This window comes from Hesperophylax consimilis, chromosome 28 (genome assembly GCF_061612785.1).
Source record: "Hesperophylax consimilis isolate HC1 chromosome 28, BYU_Hcon_1.0, whole genome shotgun sequence".
Lineage (NCBI taxonomy): Eukaryota > Metazoa > Arthropoda > Insecta > Trichoptera > Limnephilidae > Hesperophylax > Hesperophylax consimilis.
The window spans coordinates 24,325,064-24,342,374 of NC_142863.1; the positions used below are offsets into that span (position 1 = coordinate 24,325,064).

Sequence of the window (17,311 nt, forward strand, 5' to 3'; positions counted from 1 at the left end):
ATTCAAATGCGATGGCGATATACGATGTCAGATCATGTACCGCAACTACCTTACTCAAATGCACAGAGAGCCACAAATGTTTTAAATGAATAAATCACAAAATGCTTACGGAGATATTATATATATTAAAAATTAAATTATTTACATTAAAAAAACTTTTAACTTCAAATTTAACTTTTTTTTTAATTTGTAGAAACTCCAGTTAAATCACATTCATCTATCTATAGGTACTATATTTTTTCTTTATTTAACCACCACTGTTTTGTAAACAAAAATTTCAATGCCCACGCACAGGATTCGCCTTTGTTGGTTTTTTTTGTTAATGTCTTATATTTTGTAAAATTATATGTGTACCTATATGAATCAAAAAAATTTGCTAATTAAAAAAAAGACAGAAAAAAGGCATAAAATTCCTGAAATATTTAAAGCATTACCTGAAGACATAAAAAGAAGACATGTATTTCAATAGTAAAACATAAGTAAAGTCTTTATTCCTCAGTAGAACACGAAAACCAATAACCAACCAATATATGAATGTAAAGTTTTATGAAATATACATAACTACACAAATTTACATTTGTATTTATTTTATTTACATTTACACATAAATTTTTTTATTTATATTTGTATTCACGTTTCATTTACATTTACATTTGTATTTACGTTTCATTTACATTTTCATTTACACAACTACATTTGTATTTACATTTCATTTAAATTTACATTTACATTTGTGTTACATTTATATGTCTAAAGTTCTCACAGAGATTATTGATTTTCTTACAATTATGTATATTTTTCTTTATGTCTTTTCCTGAACCATAAAACATAAGTTGTTATTCTGACAACAAACAGAAGCTACGCTACTTAAGTCACCTGTAAATTGATAATAACGGTTATTTATGGGTTTTTACAGATTGGCATCAATGGAAAATAATTTATTGTATTTCACTAATACATTATTTTAGCATTTTTTTCTCTTACTTTTTGCATTGTTTTTATATTTTATTACACTTTATACTTTGTACTTGTAACGTTCTACCTATATTAATGGCACATGTTGTGCGGTATGTTTTTAAAATAAATAAATAAATATGCATCACATAAAATATTTGTTGCCGGGAATAAGCTTAATTTAAATTCATACTGCAACAAGCATTAAGTAATAATTTAAACTTAAGTATTATAACCAAAATTTACTGATAATATTTAATTTATTCAAAAATATAAAAATGAGAGATTTCTTGCAGTCAAGCAGAAAATTAATCGGTTTTGTAAGAAGTAAGTAAAAAAGAATAAACAAATGTAGAACAGAATATATGTAAGGGAAGTGTAAGAAAGTCAGATGGTGTGCTAAAAGGTGCTGGCTATAATCGTTTACATTCAATTATATATTATTGTAGGCATTTCTAGTGTTTTTATTTGTTACATGGCTAGAAACAAAAGCAAGTTAGTGATGACAATGGACTCCATTCAAATCTACATGGAAAACATTTCTAGTGTGAATTATTCATTCAGTGCCGACCGCGTTTCTACATCCCTTTCATTATTTCATTACAAACTTGTCATTAGTTAAAAATTCTAACCCTTTCACACCCGCGCGCCCTCTGTGAAACCTCTTTCTGACCTCTGGAATCCCACAGAAGAAAAATTTATGACGCGAAATTTCTCGCAGAATAAACCGCGGAGAGATAGAAGCTCAGTAGTTTATCATGCTTATAGAGCCTACTTGTTCATTTGGAGGGGAACTCACAGCGGACACATTGGTTCGTATATCATATTATGGTGAGCCACCTATACAAATATTTAATGCCCCAACGCTCGAGTCTGGCAAAATTTGGCGAACGCCATTTTTTTGACGCAAGTTATTAATGAAGTTTTTACAAGTTTAGGAAATGAAAATTGCGGTTGAAATAGTGTGTAAAGTGAGATTTAGGAGCATGATTCTGTAGTAAGTTTGAATGATTCCTGTCGATTTCAAATACATCTATTTAAATATCACTTTTGTTTTTGGTAATGAATTAATGCAAATCTTGAAAGTTGAAATCAAAAATTGTCCAACGAAGCGATTTTAGCAGTCCACAATGGAGTGCTGGTACCTACCCTGATGTATAGAAGTTAGGCATGGAACTGGTATAGAAAGGATGAAGTAGACTGAATGCTGTTGAAATGAGATTGCTGAGGCGTATGTGTGGTATAACCTAGTATGATCGTGTGAGAAATGTGGATATCCACAAAGAGTGCAAGGCTGATGTAAGCGTAATGAGTAACATTAAGAAAGGGATGCTAAGATGGTTTGGGCATGTAAGGCGAATGAGCGTAGAAAAAAGTGTAACTACAATATATGACAAAAATGTGAATGGTAGCAGAAGTCGGGGACGCCCGAGGAAGACATGGCACGATCAAGTGAATCAGATACTTGAACCAGGTCATTTCAAGAGTCAGAATAATAGAAGGGTATGCATGAGACGATGTATGAACGTGAATGAGGCAAGAAGTGTGTGCCAAGACCGAGTTGTTTGGCGGTCCGTCCTCTACCTTGCGGGGAAATGGCGTAATGGTTAGTTAGTTAGACGATAGTCGATATATGTTAGTACTTATTATGAAACACATTATCGTGATACTTTCATCTTAGAGCTAGGGGAAATTAGATAAATACCAGGAAAGTTTAAATATTTTTCTCAAAACCCATAACCATAAGCAGCCTACGCGTAATAAGCTCAAAGTTATGTAGATACAGAATGTTTTTTTTAGGAATGAATACCTACAGGGCCATACAGCAGACACGCAACTTTTCTCCAACTTTCATATGTTCATATGTTCAGCAAACTCCCCCTAATAATTATTAATGGAGGTACCTACTCTCTGTATTATTAAACTTCCAAACTTCTCCGTTAAGGATTTGCAAAAGTTGAAAAAGCTGTAATTTCGGTTTTTTGAAGCACGCAATTATTTATCGACACTTCAAAGTAATTCAAATAATTTATGTTCCCTGATGCATATACTAAGTTGCGAATAAAAATAAACAGAGAACTTTAAGCGTGGAATACACAAGCCAAACATATTTCCAGTCTTAGTATATTTTATATCATCACAATTATAGGTAACAGACAACAAAATCGCTTGGCAAATGGAGTTCGGAAATGGTCGACTTAAACGCAAAAGTTTTCGTTTTATTTATTATGTTCATAATTTTATTGAAATATTTTTAATTAGCCTGTCGTATTTATTAAAATATTGCTTATTTATTAAGAATATCTTCAAATTATTCGAATTCCTGTTAAAAACGTGATTGCAGGTCATTAACGAATGATTTGGTAGGCAACCTGATAAACTTTTAGTAAAACACCAATGTGTTTTCACAATGTCAGAATACGTGTTCGTTACATTTTCGCATTTTGTCATTGCATATAATTAAGACAAAATGAGGTGCTTGAACACGTGTTATGATTACGAATTATTACATTCTTACAAATTTTCTAAAAGTTTATCAGGAAACGGCCTGCGGGCTTGTTTGAAACCGGATTACCAATCATTTAAGATATTTTTAATAAATCAACAATACTCATTTTGTGTGGGAATGCTGTATGAAGGGTCTTTTAAAGGAAAGAAATGAGAGGAAGTTCTGGGAAGAAGAAAGATATGAGGGGTGGGTCAGTTTCTTTAGAAGTGACAGATGTCTGAATACATCCCTCCCACTGCGATGCAAGGCCTTGGGTCGAGAGAGTTCGGCTTGAGAGGTCAATGGGTCTCCACCAACCGGTCTCTCCCGATCCGGACCGCCATGCCACTGAAGGGGAGACGCATCTGCCGCAGAGACCGGTGATCGCATTTTAAATTAATTAATTAAGTCTGTGGATCGTGTATACAATTTCTTTCAATTCTCAGAGCTTAGTTAGTTCATTCATTAATAAACAAGTTACTATGCATGGCGAACGATAATATCCAATGACGACAAATTTAGTCAATATCGTATTGGGCTTTATCGATTCTCTGACCTACTGAAGAATATTCCACCGTGATGACAATATTGAAAATGGCAAATAAAAGCCTTTTCAAAACTTAACATAAAATAATATTTCCCACAACATTTTCTTGTGTTCTGTGAAGTTGCTTTACTCAACTTATATCAGTATAAATTCTTTTGAAAATCGTTTGTATGGTTTTACGGAGCAATTTTCCAAGAAGTAATCCACTTTCTTATTTTGAGAACACTTGCTCGTATTCCCGTGTCTTTCGATACGAGTCTTTGAACTTTAAGAGGCGATAAAAACCTTGATAAATTAATGATTATGTATAGATATTGGAAAATACAACCTGGCGTGGAAACCTTAAAGAGAAGCGAATGTGGGAGGCGAACAGATTGAAGAATCTGAGAGAAGGTATTGGAATGAATAAATTATCAGGAAAGTTCCTAAAATTAATTTCAAAATAGATGTTTTGTGAGATTATTCAATATTATAAAAGTGGTCCCAATACAAACATAATTGGTAGGTGATTTCTTTTTGTTCAAGGCAATTCACTCTAAAAATAGTGCTTCGTTTTATTTAATGTTCGTGTGGTTACTTGTAAGCCACAGTCTCCTCTCTGACATTTTTTTCTCATCCTCAATGACACATCCTGCAATGTTTGCTCAAAGTATTGACGTATTGCTAGTCAATCCATGGCAGCCTGCTATGTATATCAATACAAAGTATTGACGTATTGCTAGTCAATCCATGGCAGCCTGCTATGTATATCAATACAAAGTATTGACGTATTGCTAGTCAATCCATGGCAGCCTGTTATGTATATCAATAAAAAGTATTGACGTATTGCTAGTCAATCCATAGAAGCCTGTTATGTATATCAATTCAAAGTATTGACGTATTGCTAGTCAATCCATAGAAGCCTGTTATGTATATCAATAGAAAGTATTGACGTATTGCTAGTCAATCCATAGAAGCCTGTTATGTATATCAAGACAAAGTATTGATGTATTGCTAGTCAATCCATAGAAGCCTGTTATGTATATCAATACAAAGTATTGACGTATTGCTAGTCAATCCATGGCAGCCTGTTATGTATATCAATAAAAAGTATTGACGTATTGCTAGTCAATCCATAGAAGCCTGTTATGTATATCAATTCAAAGTATTGACGTATTGCTAGTCAATCCATAGAAGCCTGTTATGTATATCAATAGAAAGTATTGATGTATTGCTAGTCAATCCATAGAAGCCTGTTATGTATATCAATACAAAGTATTGAGGTATTGTTAGTCAATCCATGGGAGCCTGCTATGCATCATAAAGAACTGTCCCATCAAGATCGTGGTTTAATAAATTCTCCCATTTCTCCAAAAAATATAAACATTGGACATTGTTCCGTTCGTGCTTGACTCCTCAGATTGTACATTCTCTGGTCTAAGAGTCTGAACTTTAGATCATATATTTTTTGGTTGTCCCTCTCTAAACAAATATCCTCTCTTCTGTCCAGCCTTATCTAAAATTGCATCCCTTCCATTCAACATCTTATCTCTTCTAAGTCTAAACTCGACTCCAATCTTGCATATAATTTTGAAATTTGCCAATTTATACAAAAATAATACATAAATTCACTTTCTCATCCTCCAAAGATTAAAGCAAGAAACATTTGAATAAAAAGGACGCGTTATTTCACAAAATTTGAACAATTCATCAAATTTCAAAGTTAATATTCAAGTTCCGTGAAAGTCCTATTCATACTTTGATATTATCCAAGTACCGAAAAAAAAACCAGTTCATGATGAAATAAAAACTGAGCTTTCACAGAACTTGAATTTTAACTTTGATGAATTGTACAAATTCTATGAAACAATCCATCATAAGAGTCCCAAATGTGTTGGGACAGTATGACCATGGCAATATCGACTTGGGGAATATTGTGTGACTGAAGGAATAATCCGTAGTCGAGGGGTAAGACCAAAGATATTAGAAGAACGAGATATGCTATGTTGGCCGCCGGACCGTAGCCGGAGTACTACCTAATTAGGGTACTTTGAACGGTATCGGGACGTGTACGCACAGAAATCTGTTCTATGTATTAGTGCGGATACCTTAGCGATGCCTTAGCGTAAGCGAAGGTGTGCAGTAGTATTGGTGAACAAAACCGGCGACACTCCGCAAAACAATTCCACTCAGTACGAACTGCGCATAGCACATCTCGTTCTTCTAATATCTTTGGGTAAGACTCTAGCAATACGGAGGGCGCAGGTTCAAAGGTTCGCAGATCGGGAGCAGTTGGGACTCTTGTGCTGTACATTTTCGCAGAGTAAAAAATAATATATTAGTAATATTAGAGAATAAAACTGGGAATATAGGTATAAGGTATATAAATCGCTTGGCAAACGCAGTCCGGAAATTTTCGATTAAGGGAAAAAAATTAATTTGTTTATTGCGACTGTTCACTATAAAACAGAAAAAAAATAAAATTAGGAATATTTTTTTATTTATTTCTATTAAAATTTTATTTTTCAATTTAATTTAAAATCGTTATGTAAAAGCCCAATAGGCGTTTATAAATACATAAATAAAATACATCAAACATTGTTATTACTAAATATTCGTATGTTTGTTTACAGGTGGTCTTTGCAATTTCATAAATCCTTTTACGTATCTCAAGTAGCAAACTTATTCCTGGGAATGCTTTGGCCTCAGGCAAGTTACATCAAAGAGCCACAAGATTTTATTTAAAAGGTGTACGAAAAACCACCTTGGTATATTTGTAGGAAGTGTCGGTTACAGCAGAATGCTTTCCTGTTGCAAATATAAAATAACGCGAAATGGATAGAAAATCAGAAAGGGACTTTAAGAACGTTTTATATATATATTTAAATTCTGTCTTCTTAGGAATACATATAAATGTAGTGTTTTATTTAATTCTCGAAAGAAAAATACGATATTCTACTCCTAAATAACAATCTTTTAAAAAGGGTAAATGTAATTAGAGATCTTCGAGTTCTATAAAACAGTGAGCTTCACTTCCAATCTCACATAACCCGTAGGACGTATGACGTTCAAAAATCATTTTTTTTTATTTTTATAGTGAATACCTCACAAGAGTCCCAACTGCTCCCGTCTGGAGCCAGTGAGACTATGGCATCCCCAATTGGGGGATGTTGTGGGGCTGAAGGTAAGTGGGGAAGGGAAAGAGGAAGGTGGGGAAGTACCTGGCTATTCAGATCTAGTCACTAAACACGGCTAAAGCCATTTGGAGCAACGTTTCAATTCTGAATGGTGGTCTTACACCAGGGCGATACTGGTAGTATCTTCCACTCTGGAACGTGCCGCATATATACTATATATTATTTTAATTAATTAATTGTGAAATAACACAAATTAATCAAATAAAATTTATTTGCGCACGCCGGGTTCGAACCCGCGACCTTCGGAATGGCAGTTAAATGCGTTACCACTGGACTATGCCGGCCGTCATCTAGAGTACGTTTCAACAGTATGGAACCCACACTGTTCTATAAAAGGTAGAAAAAGTTTTTGAAATATGTTTCTTACCGCGTGCGAAATTATGAAAACTATGTCTCCGTGAACCTTAAAACTCTGATATTAGAGACCTACGGCCGTTGTTCCCAATCCTACTGATCAACTGTTGAGCCGAAATTTTGGCACAAAAGCACAACTACGATTTTTTCTAACGGAAAGTTGACGACTGAGCGATAAACCAATTTAAGGAAACCAAACTACTGGAACTGGATTATTTTTATATTTTCTTACACTATATGCTTATGTTAATGTTAAATGTTGTTCCGTATGTTTTTTAAATAAATAAATTAAGCTTGCTTCAGTAAATGACTAGTTATAAAAAGTGTTGATAGTGTGAAAAATATTCGCGACGCCAAGACACGGTGGCATTAAACTTTTCAACACTTTGTGTTGAGAATAGTTTGGGGCTTGATGGAGTCTTCAAAATAACAGACGCATGGTTTTCGTTTTTACTGCACAAACTGCATTTTTACTTTATTTAATGTTACGAGATAAAATTATTCCCGACCCGGACAAAACACTTTTACAAGTAGTCAATCAACCATATTGACTGCCTGCTACTGTTTTTAGAGAGAAGAAGTGAAAAAAAATACACTCGGCGAGGCTTTTTATAACCTAGTCAAAATAACACACATTGACAATCTAATTATCCAAACAAATACAGTCGTAGAAGCCAATGGTAATTAAAACACCTGTTTTATCAATAGGCCCAAGTTTTACTACTGACCGCTAGGTGCTAGGCAGTGCCTTGTAAAATAAATGGTTGTGCACTTAGCTAATAGCTTGTACATTTTAAACATATTGCCACCGCCGGGATGAGAAAAAAAAAAACTGGTGGGTTTTTTTTCGATATCAATACAAAAAACTTTCAACGAATATTAAAATAGTTCTTTATAACTAAACTACCTAAACCTGAAGGGATCGGGAATATAATTTAAAACAATCAAAAATATAATCCTCATACAAATACATAATCCATAAAATTAATCACATTATTCCATAAAATTAATGAACCCATAACCTGATAAACTATAAAATTGATAAAAATTCATAAAATTAATAACATTTACACATTTAGATCACTTAATTAACTAATATTCTAGCTCCCGTATAGAGCAGTTCAAAAACTGAAGTCTGTTTTTTTTTATATGAGTTCATACTTGACTCTTTTCTTTTAATAGAACACAAAACACTGTAATCACTGCACTGTGTAGACCGTTCACTCTGCATTCGGTCCAGTGGTGATCATCCTGTCAAGGGTGGTACATGTTAACTCAGGGGGTTGAGTCTCATATTAAGGGTGCCCTGTCCTGGTAGGCAGCGAATACCCCTGGTCCTGGTTGACTGGAAGCCCCAGTGGCTTCTGGATATAGGTTGGTCAACCACAGCGATGCTCTATGGTCAGTAGTCCTGTGTGGTAGTATCGGTTCAGCCTTGGTTACATTAGGCTGTGACCTTGGGAAGGTCTGTAGTTTGCCGGGTCGGGAGATGCAGATCCTGGTTTGATTCTATAGGCATCAAACATATTTTTGTGATAGGTCGCACAAAAATGCCTTGGGACGTCTTGAGGGTAACCACCCTCACTACGCCATCAGGTCCTGGATGAGTTGCTGTTATGCGCGCCATTCTCCATAATGCAGGAGGCAGATTGTCCTCCTTCAAGATGACCAGATCGTCCTTTTTTATGACTTCTTGGCTGCTGGCCTGCCATTTGGTCCGTTTTTGTAGTTCAGCAAGGTAATCTCGTTTCCATCTACACCAGAAAGTTTGAATTAAGGCATTTAATTTTTGATATTGGCTTAGTCTGTTCTCTGGTAGCTCGCGGACGTCTACTTCAGGGATGATAGAAGCCTCAGTGCCCATAAGGAAGTGGTTGGGGGTGAGGGGGAGTAGGTCGTTGACGTCATCAGACAAGGAAGTTAAAGGACGGGAGTTCAAACAAGCCTCTATCTGACAAGTTAAAGTATATAATAATTCAAACTGTAATGGATTATTTTTGGTAATTCTATATAAATGAAACTTGGTAGATTTAAACTGCTGCTTCCCACAGCCCGCCGTGATTTGGCGCCCTAGGAGGAATGAAGTTCCAAACTATACCTTTATCTGCTAAAAACCTATGAATTTTGTCATTGTTCAGCTTTAGACTGGCATACAACTCTTGAAGCTTGTTGGAAGCTCCTCTGAAGCTAGTTGCATTGTCAGAAAATATTTTTTCAGGTTGACCCCGCCGGGCGATAAATCTCTTTAAGCAATTTAAAAAAGTATCGCTTGACAAATCCGTTACAAGTTCTAAATGAACAGCTTTAGTAGAAAAACAAACAAATATGCAAAGATACGATTTGATAAGTGGAGACTTCCTCAGCGCTCCACTCTTCATGTCAATAGGTCCAGCATAATCAAGCCCCGTCACCGCAAATGGTCGACTGGGAGTGATTCTTTCAACAGGTAAGTTTCCCATAATCTGCTGGCAAACTCGAGGTTGGTATCTAAAACATATAATACAGTTATGTAAGACTAGTTTAACAGTATTTTTTCCTAGTATGGGCCAGTATTTCAAGCGTATTTCTGCTAACAGCGCTTGTGGCCCGGCATGTAAATGCACATAATGATAATGTCTTATGATTAATTCGGTTAATTTGTGTGTAGGCGATAATATTACAGGTTGCCTTTGTTGATGTGATAAGTACGTAGCTAGTTTTAGTCTACCATTTGCACAAATTAAACCATCTAATAAACAAGGATTGAGGGCTTTCAATCTACTATTTTTGTTTACCATCCTGTGATTTTTCAAGTCCTTTAATTCTCTTTTAAAGGAATGTTCTTGAGATGATTTCAGCAGACATTTTAAGGCTGCTTCTAGTTCGGTGACAGTTATATTGCCTCCGATTTTATCTTTAGGATTCCGACAATTATTTATAAATCTCAACGCCAAAGCGGTAATTCTCTTCAATTTGGTTAGCGATGAAAATTTTTCGAAAATCTCCCATTCTTGAACATTAGCTGCCAGTAATACATTTTTACTCTTAACCTCAGGGGGATTCAAACAGGACACCTTGGATAGTGGCCAAGCGCTGATCTCTTCTGTCAACCAGCTTGGTCCCTTCCACCAAATTGAAGCGTTGACTAACCTTTCAGCTGTGGTACCTCTGGACAGTATATCCGCTGCATTTTCGGCCGATGATACGTGTCGCCACTGGTTTGGATCGCTGATATCCTGTATTTCCGCTACCCGGTTAGCCACAAAAGTGTTCCACCGCGCTGGTTGACCCCTCAACCAGCATAATGCTATAGTTGAATCGCACCAGTAATGAGTGGCCGATTCCTCTATACTTAACTCCAACTTGATATTTCTAATCAGTTTGGCTAGTAGCACAGCACTGCATAGTTCCAACTTGGGCAGTGAAATACATTTCAGTGGTGCTACTCTAGACTTAGAAGTAAGTAGATGTGCATGTCGCTTACCCTCTTGATCAGTTGAGACGACGTAAGCGCAGGCTCCATATGCTTTTTCCGAAGCGTCGCAGAAACCGTGTAATTGTATATTCCTTGGCGCTCCGTGGTTAATTCCCCTCGGGATTTTCAATACATTTAGTTGTGATAGTTCACCTAGATAGGCCCTCCAGGGTAGTAAAATTTCATCAGGTAGTGTGTCGTCCCATGCTGCTTTTGATTGCCATAATTTCTGCATAATTAATTTGGCCACCACTATTATGGGGCCTAGGAGACCCAATGGGTCAAAAGTTGAAGCTATGCACGACAATATCTGACGCTTACTTTCCGTCTTACTTGACGGTCTTTTAATTTCATATGATAAACAATCTGATTCATTATCCCAGATCAAACCTAGGATCTTTTCAATTTTGGAATTGTTAGTGATCATTTGTTCACCATTGCTTTTCCCAGCAATTTCACCCTGGCCCGACCCAGATGACAATTCCGAAATATTCGATCTCCACTTCCGCAGGGTCATTCCGGCGGACAGTAAAATATCATGTACCTGTTGCTTCAACCTGACGCATGCGTCCAAGTCGTCCTCTCCGGTCAACAGATCGTCCATGTAGAAATCGTTTTCTATGACCTGGCTTGCTACGGGAAATTTAATGCGATTGTCCATACCGATTTGCCGTAGACATCTAGTTGCCAGGAAAGAGGAAGGTCCCAAACCGTAGGTGATTGTCTTCAATTTATAATGCCTGAGTTCCTCTTCTGGAGAGTCGCGCCATAAAATCTTCTGCAGGCTGCGATCCTCTGGGCGTACGTTGATTTGACGGTACATTTTTTCTATGTCCGCCGTCATGACGTATCTATGTTTCCTAAAACGTAAAAGATGAGTGTATAAATCTTTTTGAATAACAGCTCCTACCATTAATGCATCATTCAGGGAAATACCGGTCGACGTTTTAGCCGATCCGTCAAATACTACACGCACTTTAGTAGTGCTGCTCGCTTCCTTTATTACCGCATGATGCGGCAAAAAATAGGAATGGTCCTTTGTTTTCTCACATAGCTCCATGTGATTTAATTGCTCATATTCTTTCATAAATTGAGCATACTGAGATTTCAGTTCAGGATTCATTAAAAATTTTCTTTCCAAACCTTTGAATCTTTTTTCCGCTGTGCCTAATGAGTCACCAAGTTGGTTGACACACGGCCGGCGCGGCAAACTCACTACGTATCTACCATCGCTCTCTCGGGTGTGCGTGGCTACAAAGTCGGCTTCACAAGCTTTCTCCTCGTGGTTATAAAAACTTGGAGGCATCACCTCTTCCATTTTCCAAAATTTTTCAACTTGATTTGACAATGTATTTATTGATAAACTACAGATTTCTGGTACTGGCCTTTTTTTATGGTGAGCGTTGATCGGGCCCGAGATGATCCATCCTAATTCTGTCCTTTGGAGAGTAGGTCCGGTATCCAATCTTAGCCGATCATTCTTCAAGATCTCCCAAAAACTCTCAGCGCCCAACAGTATATCAATTGGTGCTGCTATGTTGAAGTTTGGATCCGCCAATTCCAATCCTGGCGGAAGCTTGAAATCCTTCCTGGCCACCGTTGCTTGTGGTAAATTTGTAGTTATTTCCTGCAATATTAGACATGTGATATCTTGTTTATAATTTGTTTTTAAAGATTTCATTTTAATTGCAACCCGTTTCTTTATATGGGTCACGTTGTTATGTATACCCGACACGGGTTTGTTTATGTTTTCACACTTCAAATTCAATTTTATTGCGAACTTTTCGCACATAAAATTTGATTGGGCTCCTGAATCAATTAATACCCTTGCTTTATGCATTTCATTATTGCGATCCAACACTCCTATGATTGCTGTCGACAATAATACAGTTTTTTCCGCCTTCACCAAGGTGGAGTGGTTGGACACTGAAACTCGTTCAGTTTCCATATGGTCGCCGCCTCCAGGGCGAGCTTCACCATTTTTATCGGAATCATTACTCGGATGATTCTCCTTATGCAATAAGGTGTTGTGGCTATCGCTACCACATAGCTTGCATTGCATATTAATTTTACAATATGAGGCCGTATGCCCTAACCTCAAACATTTGAAGCAGGCCCTACACCTCTTTATCATTTGGCTTCTCTCTCCTGAAGTTAACTTTAAAAACTTTTTACAATAATAAATTTTATGTCCTTTATCGTGACAACATATACAATTATTGTGGGCGGCTGCTAAGAAAACTGATTCCTTTCTAGGAATGTTATTGTTGCCGCCATTTGTTTTCGGGTAGGTAACATTTTTTTTCGATTCTGTATGTAACATTAATTCTAAAACTTGCGCCCTCGACGTTAGACACTTGAGAAATTCTCCTAACGTTGGTAATTCTTCCTGTAATGTTGTTTGTTCCCAATGCTTTCGCGATATTGCGTCTAATTTATTAGAAACTATATAAATAATTAATGCATCCCATTGATCAATTTTTAAGCCTAAATTTTGCAGAGCCTTTAGGTTCACATTAGTCTCATCAATTAAATAGCGCATGGCTACCGGATCCTCTTGTTTCATTTCTTTAAGTTGAAACAAAGCTTGTATATGCTTATGAACGGTAGTTCGTAAATTTGCAAATCTTTGTTGCAACAATTCCCAGGCTGACACGTAATTTAAATCTGATACTTCGAAATTGGCGATCACTTTCGCTGCATTCCCCTTTAAGCAGGATTGCAGATAATAGAATTTTTGCACATTATTTAACGTTTGATTATTATGCACCAGTGTCTTGAATGTCTCTAAGAAGTTTACCCATGTTTTTTGATCACCATTGAATTCCCTTAATTGGAGGTTAGGAAGTTTTATTGCTACCTTGTTTTGCTCAACGGATTGTAACATTTCTTTTGCTTTCGCTAAAATCGAATAATATTGATTCTCAAAACTTTCCCTTTGGGAATTATTCTCGATGTCGTCAGAATCTGGTAGAGATTCTATTTGATCTTGAATTAATTCAAACTGGTTTAATACGTTTTCAATTTTTTCATACCTAATTTGGATCTCGTTTACCGATAAACTATTTATTGAATCCCCGAACCTCGTGAGTTTACCTTTTAAAACTCCTCGTTTGGCGATTAGCGATTTCATATTATCCATCTTAATTGCGTAAAAACCAAAAAAAAAATGTTCCCTTTAAAATATTTTCTGCGCAATCGTATTATAATTGAAACCACAAATAATGAAATAACCAAATCCAGCCGTACCTTGACAAATTCTTACAAATAATATGTTTGAGCTACCTAACCTTAAAAAACCAACAATAATAATACACAATGACTTGCATCTATGCTGTAGGTAGCCGTTTTTTTCTTTTCAAATTATTATATTAGCAAAATACACAGTAAAACATAGCTTGTTTGAACTTGGAAATGATTAAAAAGATAGGAAGGCACAAGGTTACTCATCTGAATTTCTTCTGGAATTGGCATCAATTTTTTCCATCAAAAGCCTTTTGTTTGGTGCTGGTTCATTTTTCCGATAAATCCTCTGATTATATCCATCCGCTCGTTAGGACCATGTTGAGAATAGTTTGGGGCTTGATGGAGTCTTCAAAATAACAGACGCATGGTTTTCGTTTTTACTGCACAAACTGCATTTTTACTTTATTTAATGTTACGAGATAAAATTATTCCCGACCCGGACAAAACACTTTTACAAGTAGTCAATCAACCATATTGACTGCCTGCTACTGTTTTTAGAGAGAAGAAGTGAAAAAAAATACACTCGGCGAGGCTTTTTATAACCTAGTCAAAATAACACACATTGACAATCTAATTATCCAAACAAATACAGTCGTAGAAGCCAATGGTAATTAAAACACCTGTTTTATCAATAGGCCCAAGTTTTACTACTGACCGCTAGGTGCTAGGCAGTGCCTTGTAAAATAAATGGTTGTGCACTTAGCTAATAGCTTGTACATTTTAAACACTTTGTTTTTAACATATTACATATTATGATTGTTTAAAAAAATATAAAATATCAGTTTATACGTATTTACGGTATTAAAAAAAATCATTATACAATAATTAATTCATCATATTAATTTAACATTGATAGTTTTTATATATATTCTTTGATATCATTTTATTGTCTATGAAAGTGGGCGGGGCCACTTGATTATCAACGGTAAAAATGTTTGGAAACAGGCGAATCGATCGTTAATGAACACATCACTTGGCTGATCAGAGTCTGAGAGTGATCGTTCCTACAACGGCCGCTAATAATTATGATATTTCACAAAATTATTGCTAGCCCGTACCTATTACAAAATATTAAATTCAGATGTCCGTTAAGAGTTATTCGATCTCCGGCCACATTTTATATTCTTAAGTTCAATACTAATTATCTTCAAAATGTATTTATAAGAAGAAGCGTTAGCACGTTAAATATATTATGCCCAGACATTGATTTGTTTAACAAGAATCTCACTAACTTCATAACATTCAATCGAATGTGTCAGAATACTTATTATTTTATTGATATTTTTATTTATCCCAATTCCTTCTTTTTTTCTGTTTTGCTTTCAGTTTTAATTGAAAGAATGTGTTTAAATGGCAGAATAACAGCAGTTTGAATTGAATAACAGCAGTTTGAATTGAATAATATCACTTTGATTCGTTGTAATTATTGATACCCACTCCGAGTTTAAATGTAAACCAAAAAAATGTTTAAAACATTTTTTTTACCTTTAGGTAGTTGCACTTTATCTTAATTGCTTCTTTTTTTCATAAATTTCAAATTTCGTTATTTTATTGGTCAATGATTTAAACGGTTCGGTGATAACTCAACACAGTGACAATTCAACACACTTTTAAAAAGTGATATAAAGTCATTAGAAACGATGAAAAAAAAATTAAACCTAACCCAACCTAATATACTTAACCCAGTTAATTAAATTTTTGTTATATCGCTTTCCATGACTTTATATGACTTTTTAAAGATGTGATGAATTATCATTTTGATGATTTATCCGGTCATCAATATAAACAATTCTTAACCCTGTAAAATATTAAAGTTTAAAGTCTGTTAATAATGCAAATAAATATAATAAAAGGTTTTTTTTTTTTTTTTTTTTTTTTTTTTTTTTTTATTTTTTTTTTTTTTTTTTATTTTTTATATATTCAATAATATTATTATTGGGTTTATAAAAACAGTTTATTTTTAAACAAGTTCTGCTGTGTAATTATTATTACGCGTGACAGCTGTTTCGCCCTCTGAAGGCATTATCAAACTGTCAGATCTTATCAAGACAGTTTGATAATGCCTTCAGAGGGCGAAACAGCTGTCACGCGTAATAATAATTACACAGCAGAACTTGTTTAAAAATAAACTGTTTTTATAAACCCAATAATAATATTATTGAATATATAAAAAATAAAAATTAAAATGGAGTTCTACAAACTAAACTTAATAACAATAAATATAATAAAAGGTTATTTATAACATTTTGAAGTTAACAACATTAGACATGTAGTGTAGATTTAATTAATCAATCTAAAGACAATAATGTTTTTTTTCTCAGTATGAGTTGACTTGCTACTGGCTGTTTTTTGCCTAATATCTGTACCTGCGCGTTCAACACGTTCTTCTGTCCGGTTTAGGGTGGATCAATGCAAAACGAACTCTAAGCCGAATTTTTGCCTGAACAGACTATGCAATAATTACAATAGCGTATTATCCAAGGTGGATATTTTCAGTTGTGAACTTTCCAAATACGAGAGGTCTATAAAATAATATTTTTCTGATGGTTTCTAAATACTGTTATGTCTCTATGGTTTATATTTTTATTGTGGTTTGATTCATATCCACAACCTCTCTCCATGGCTATAAATGTATTGATAAATGTTTTGTTTTGTAAATTTTTCGTTTTATATAATCTTTTGTTTTGTATAAATTTTTGATTTCACATTCCTTTCTTAAAAATTTAATTTACTTATTCCTTATTACATTCTCTCATTAGAGGTAAAGTAACAAGGAAGAAATCCATAATTGGTTTTATTTTGGCCACATAATATTTATGTATAAACTGAAATAAATGTAAACTATCGATTTCCCGAAAATTAATAAATAACGACGTTCAATAATGAAATCCCTTCATATTTCATGGGTTGGCGCTAGTAGATTATAATATAGCCTAAATGTATTCAGGCTTTATTATAGTGTTTGTTTGCCCAGGCTCTTTTGATTGTCTCTTGAAGTGGATGATAGAAGAAAACAGGTAATTTAGCCTAATATCGATTTAATGGCATCCTTTGAAGATGTTTATAGTCGCTGATCGCCCGCTCAGTTACGG

General features: G+C 35.0%; 2 protein-coding genes across 5 annotated transcripts in view; both read right to left on the minus strand.

Moving 5' to 3' along the window:
* The window catches only part of LOC149410399 (uncharacterized), an 892,605-nt gene that overhangs the window by 733,716 nt on the left and 141,578 nt on the right, over positions 1-17,311 (minus strand).
* LOC149410405 (uncharacterized) lies at positions 8,409-14,914 on the minus strand. Of its 4 annotated transcripts, none has more exons than XR_016305040.1 (3): positions 10,983-14,914; positions 9,857-10,006; positions 8,409-9,273 (listed from the first exon to the last, which is right to left on the minus strand). XR_016305040.1 is itself a non-coding variant. In XM_089648578.1 (3 exons), the coding sequence occupies exons 1-3, from the start codon at positions 14,113-14,115 to the stop codon at positions 8,964-8,966; spliced, it is 2,217 nt and encodes a 738-aa protein (XP_089504704.1). In that variant the 5' UTR covers positions 14,116-14,914; the 3' UTR covers positions 8,409-8,963. The 4 variants fall into 4 exon arrangements, 2 of the variants coding, with proteins under 2 accessions (XP_089504704.1, XP_089504703.1); XM_089648578.1 differs by having other exon boundaries at positions 12,359-14,914; XR_016305041.1 differs by having other exon boundaries at positions 8,409-11,833; positions 12,359-14,914.

Excerpts from the sequence above, each read along its gene's own strand:
- LOC149410405 (XM_089648577.1), bottom strand. The coding sequence starts at position 14,115 with ATGGATAATATGAAATCGCTAATCGCCAAACGAGGAGTTTTAAAAGGT. Across the intron at positions 10,007-10,982 it reads CGTCTCAACTGATCAAGAGG|ATACCAACCTCGAGTTTGCC; the intron begins GTAAGCGACATG and ends TATATGTTTTAG.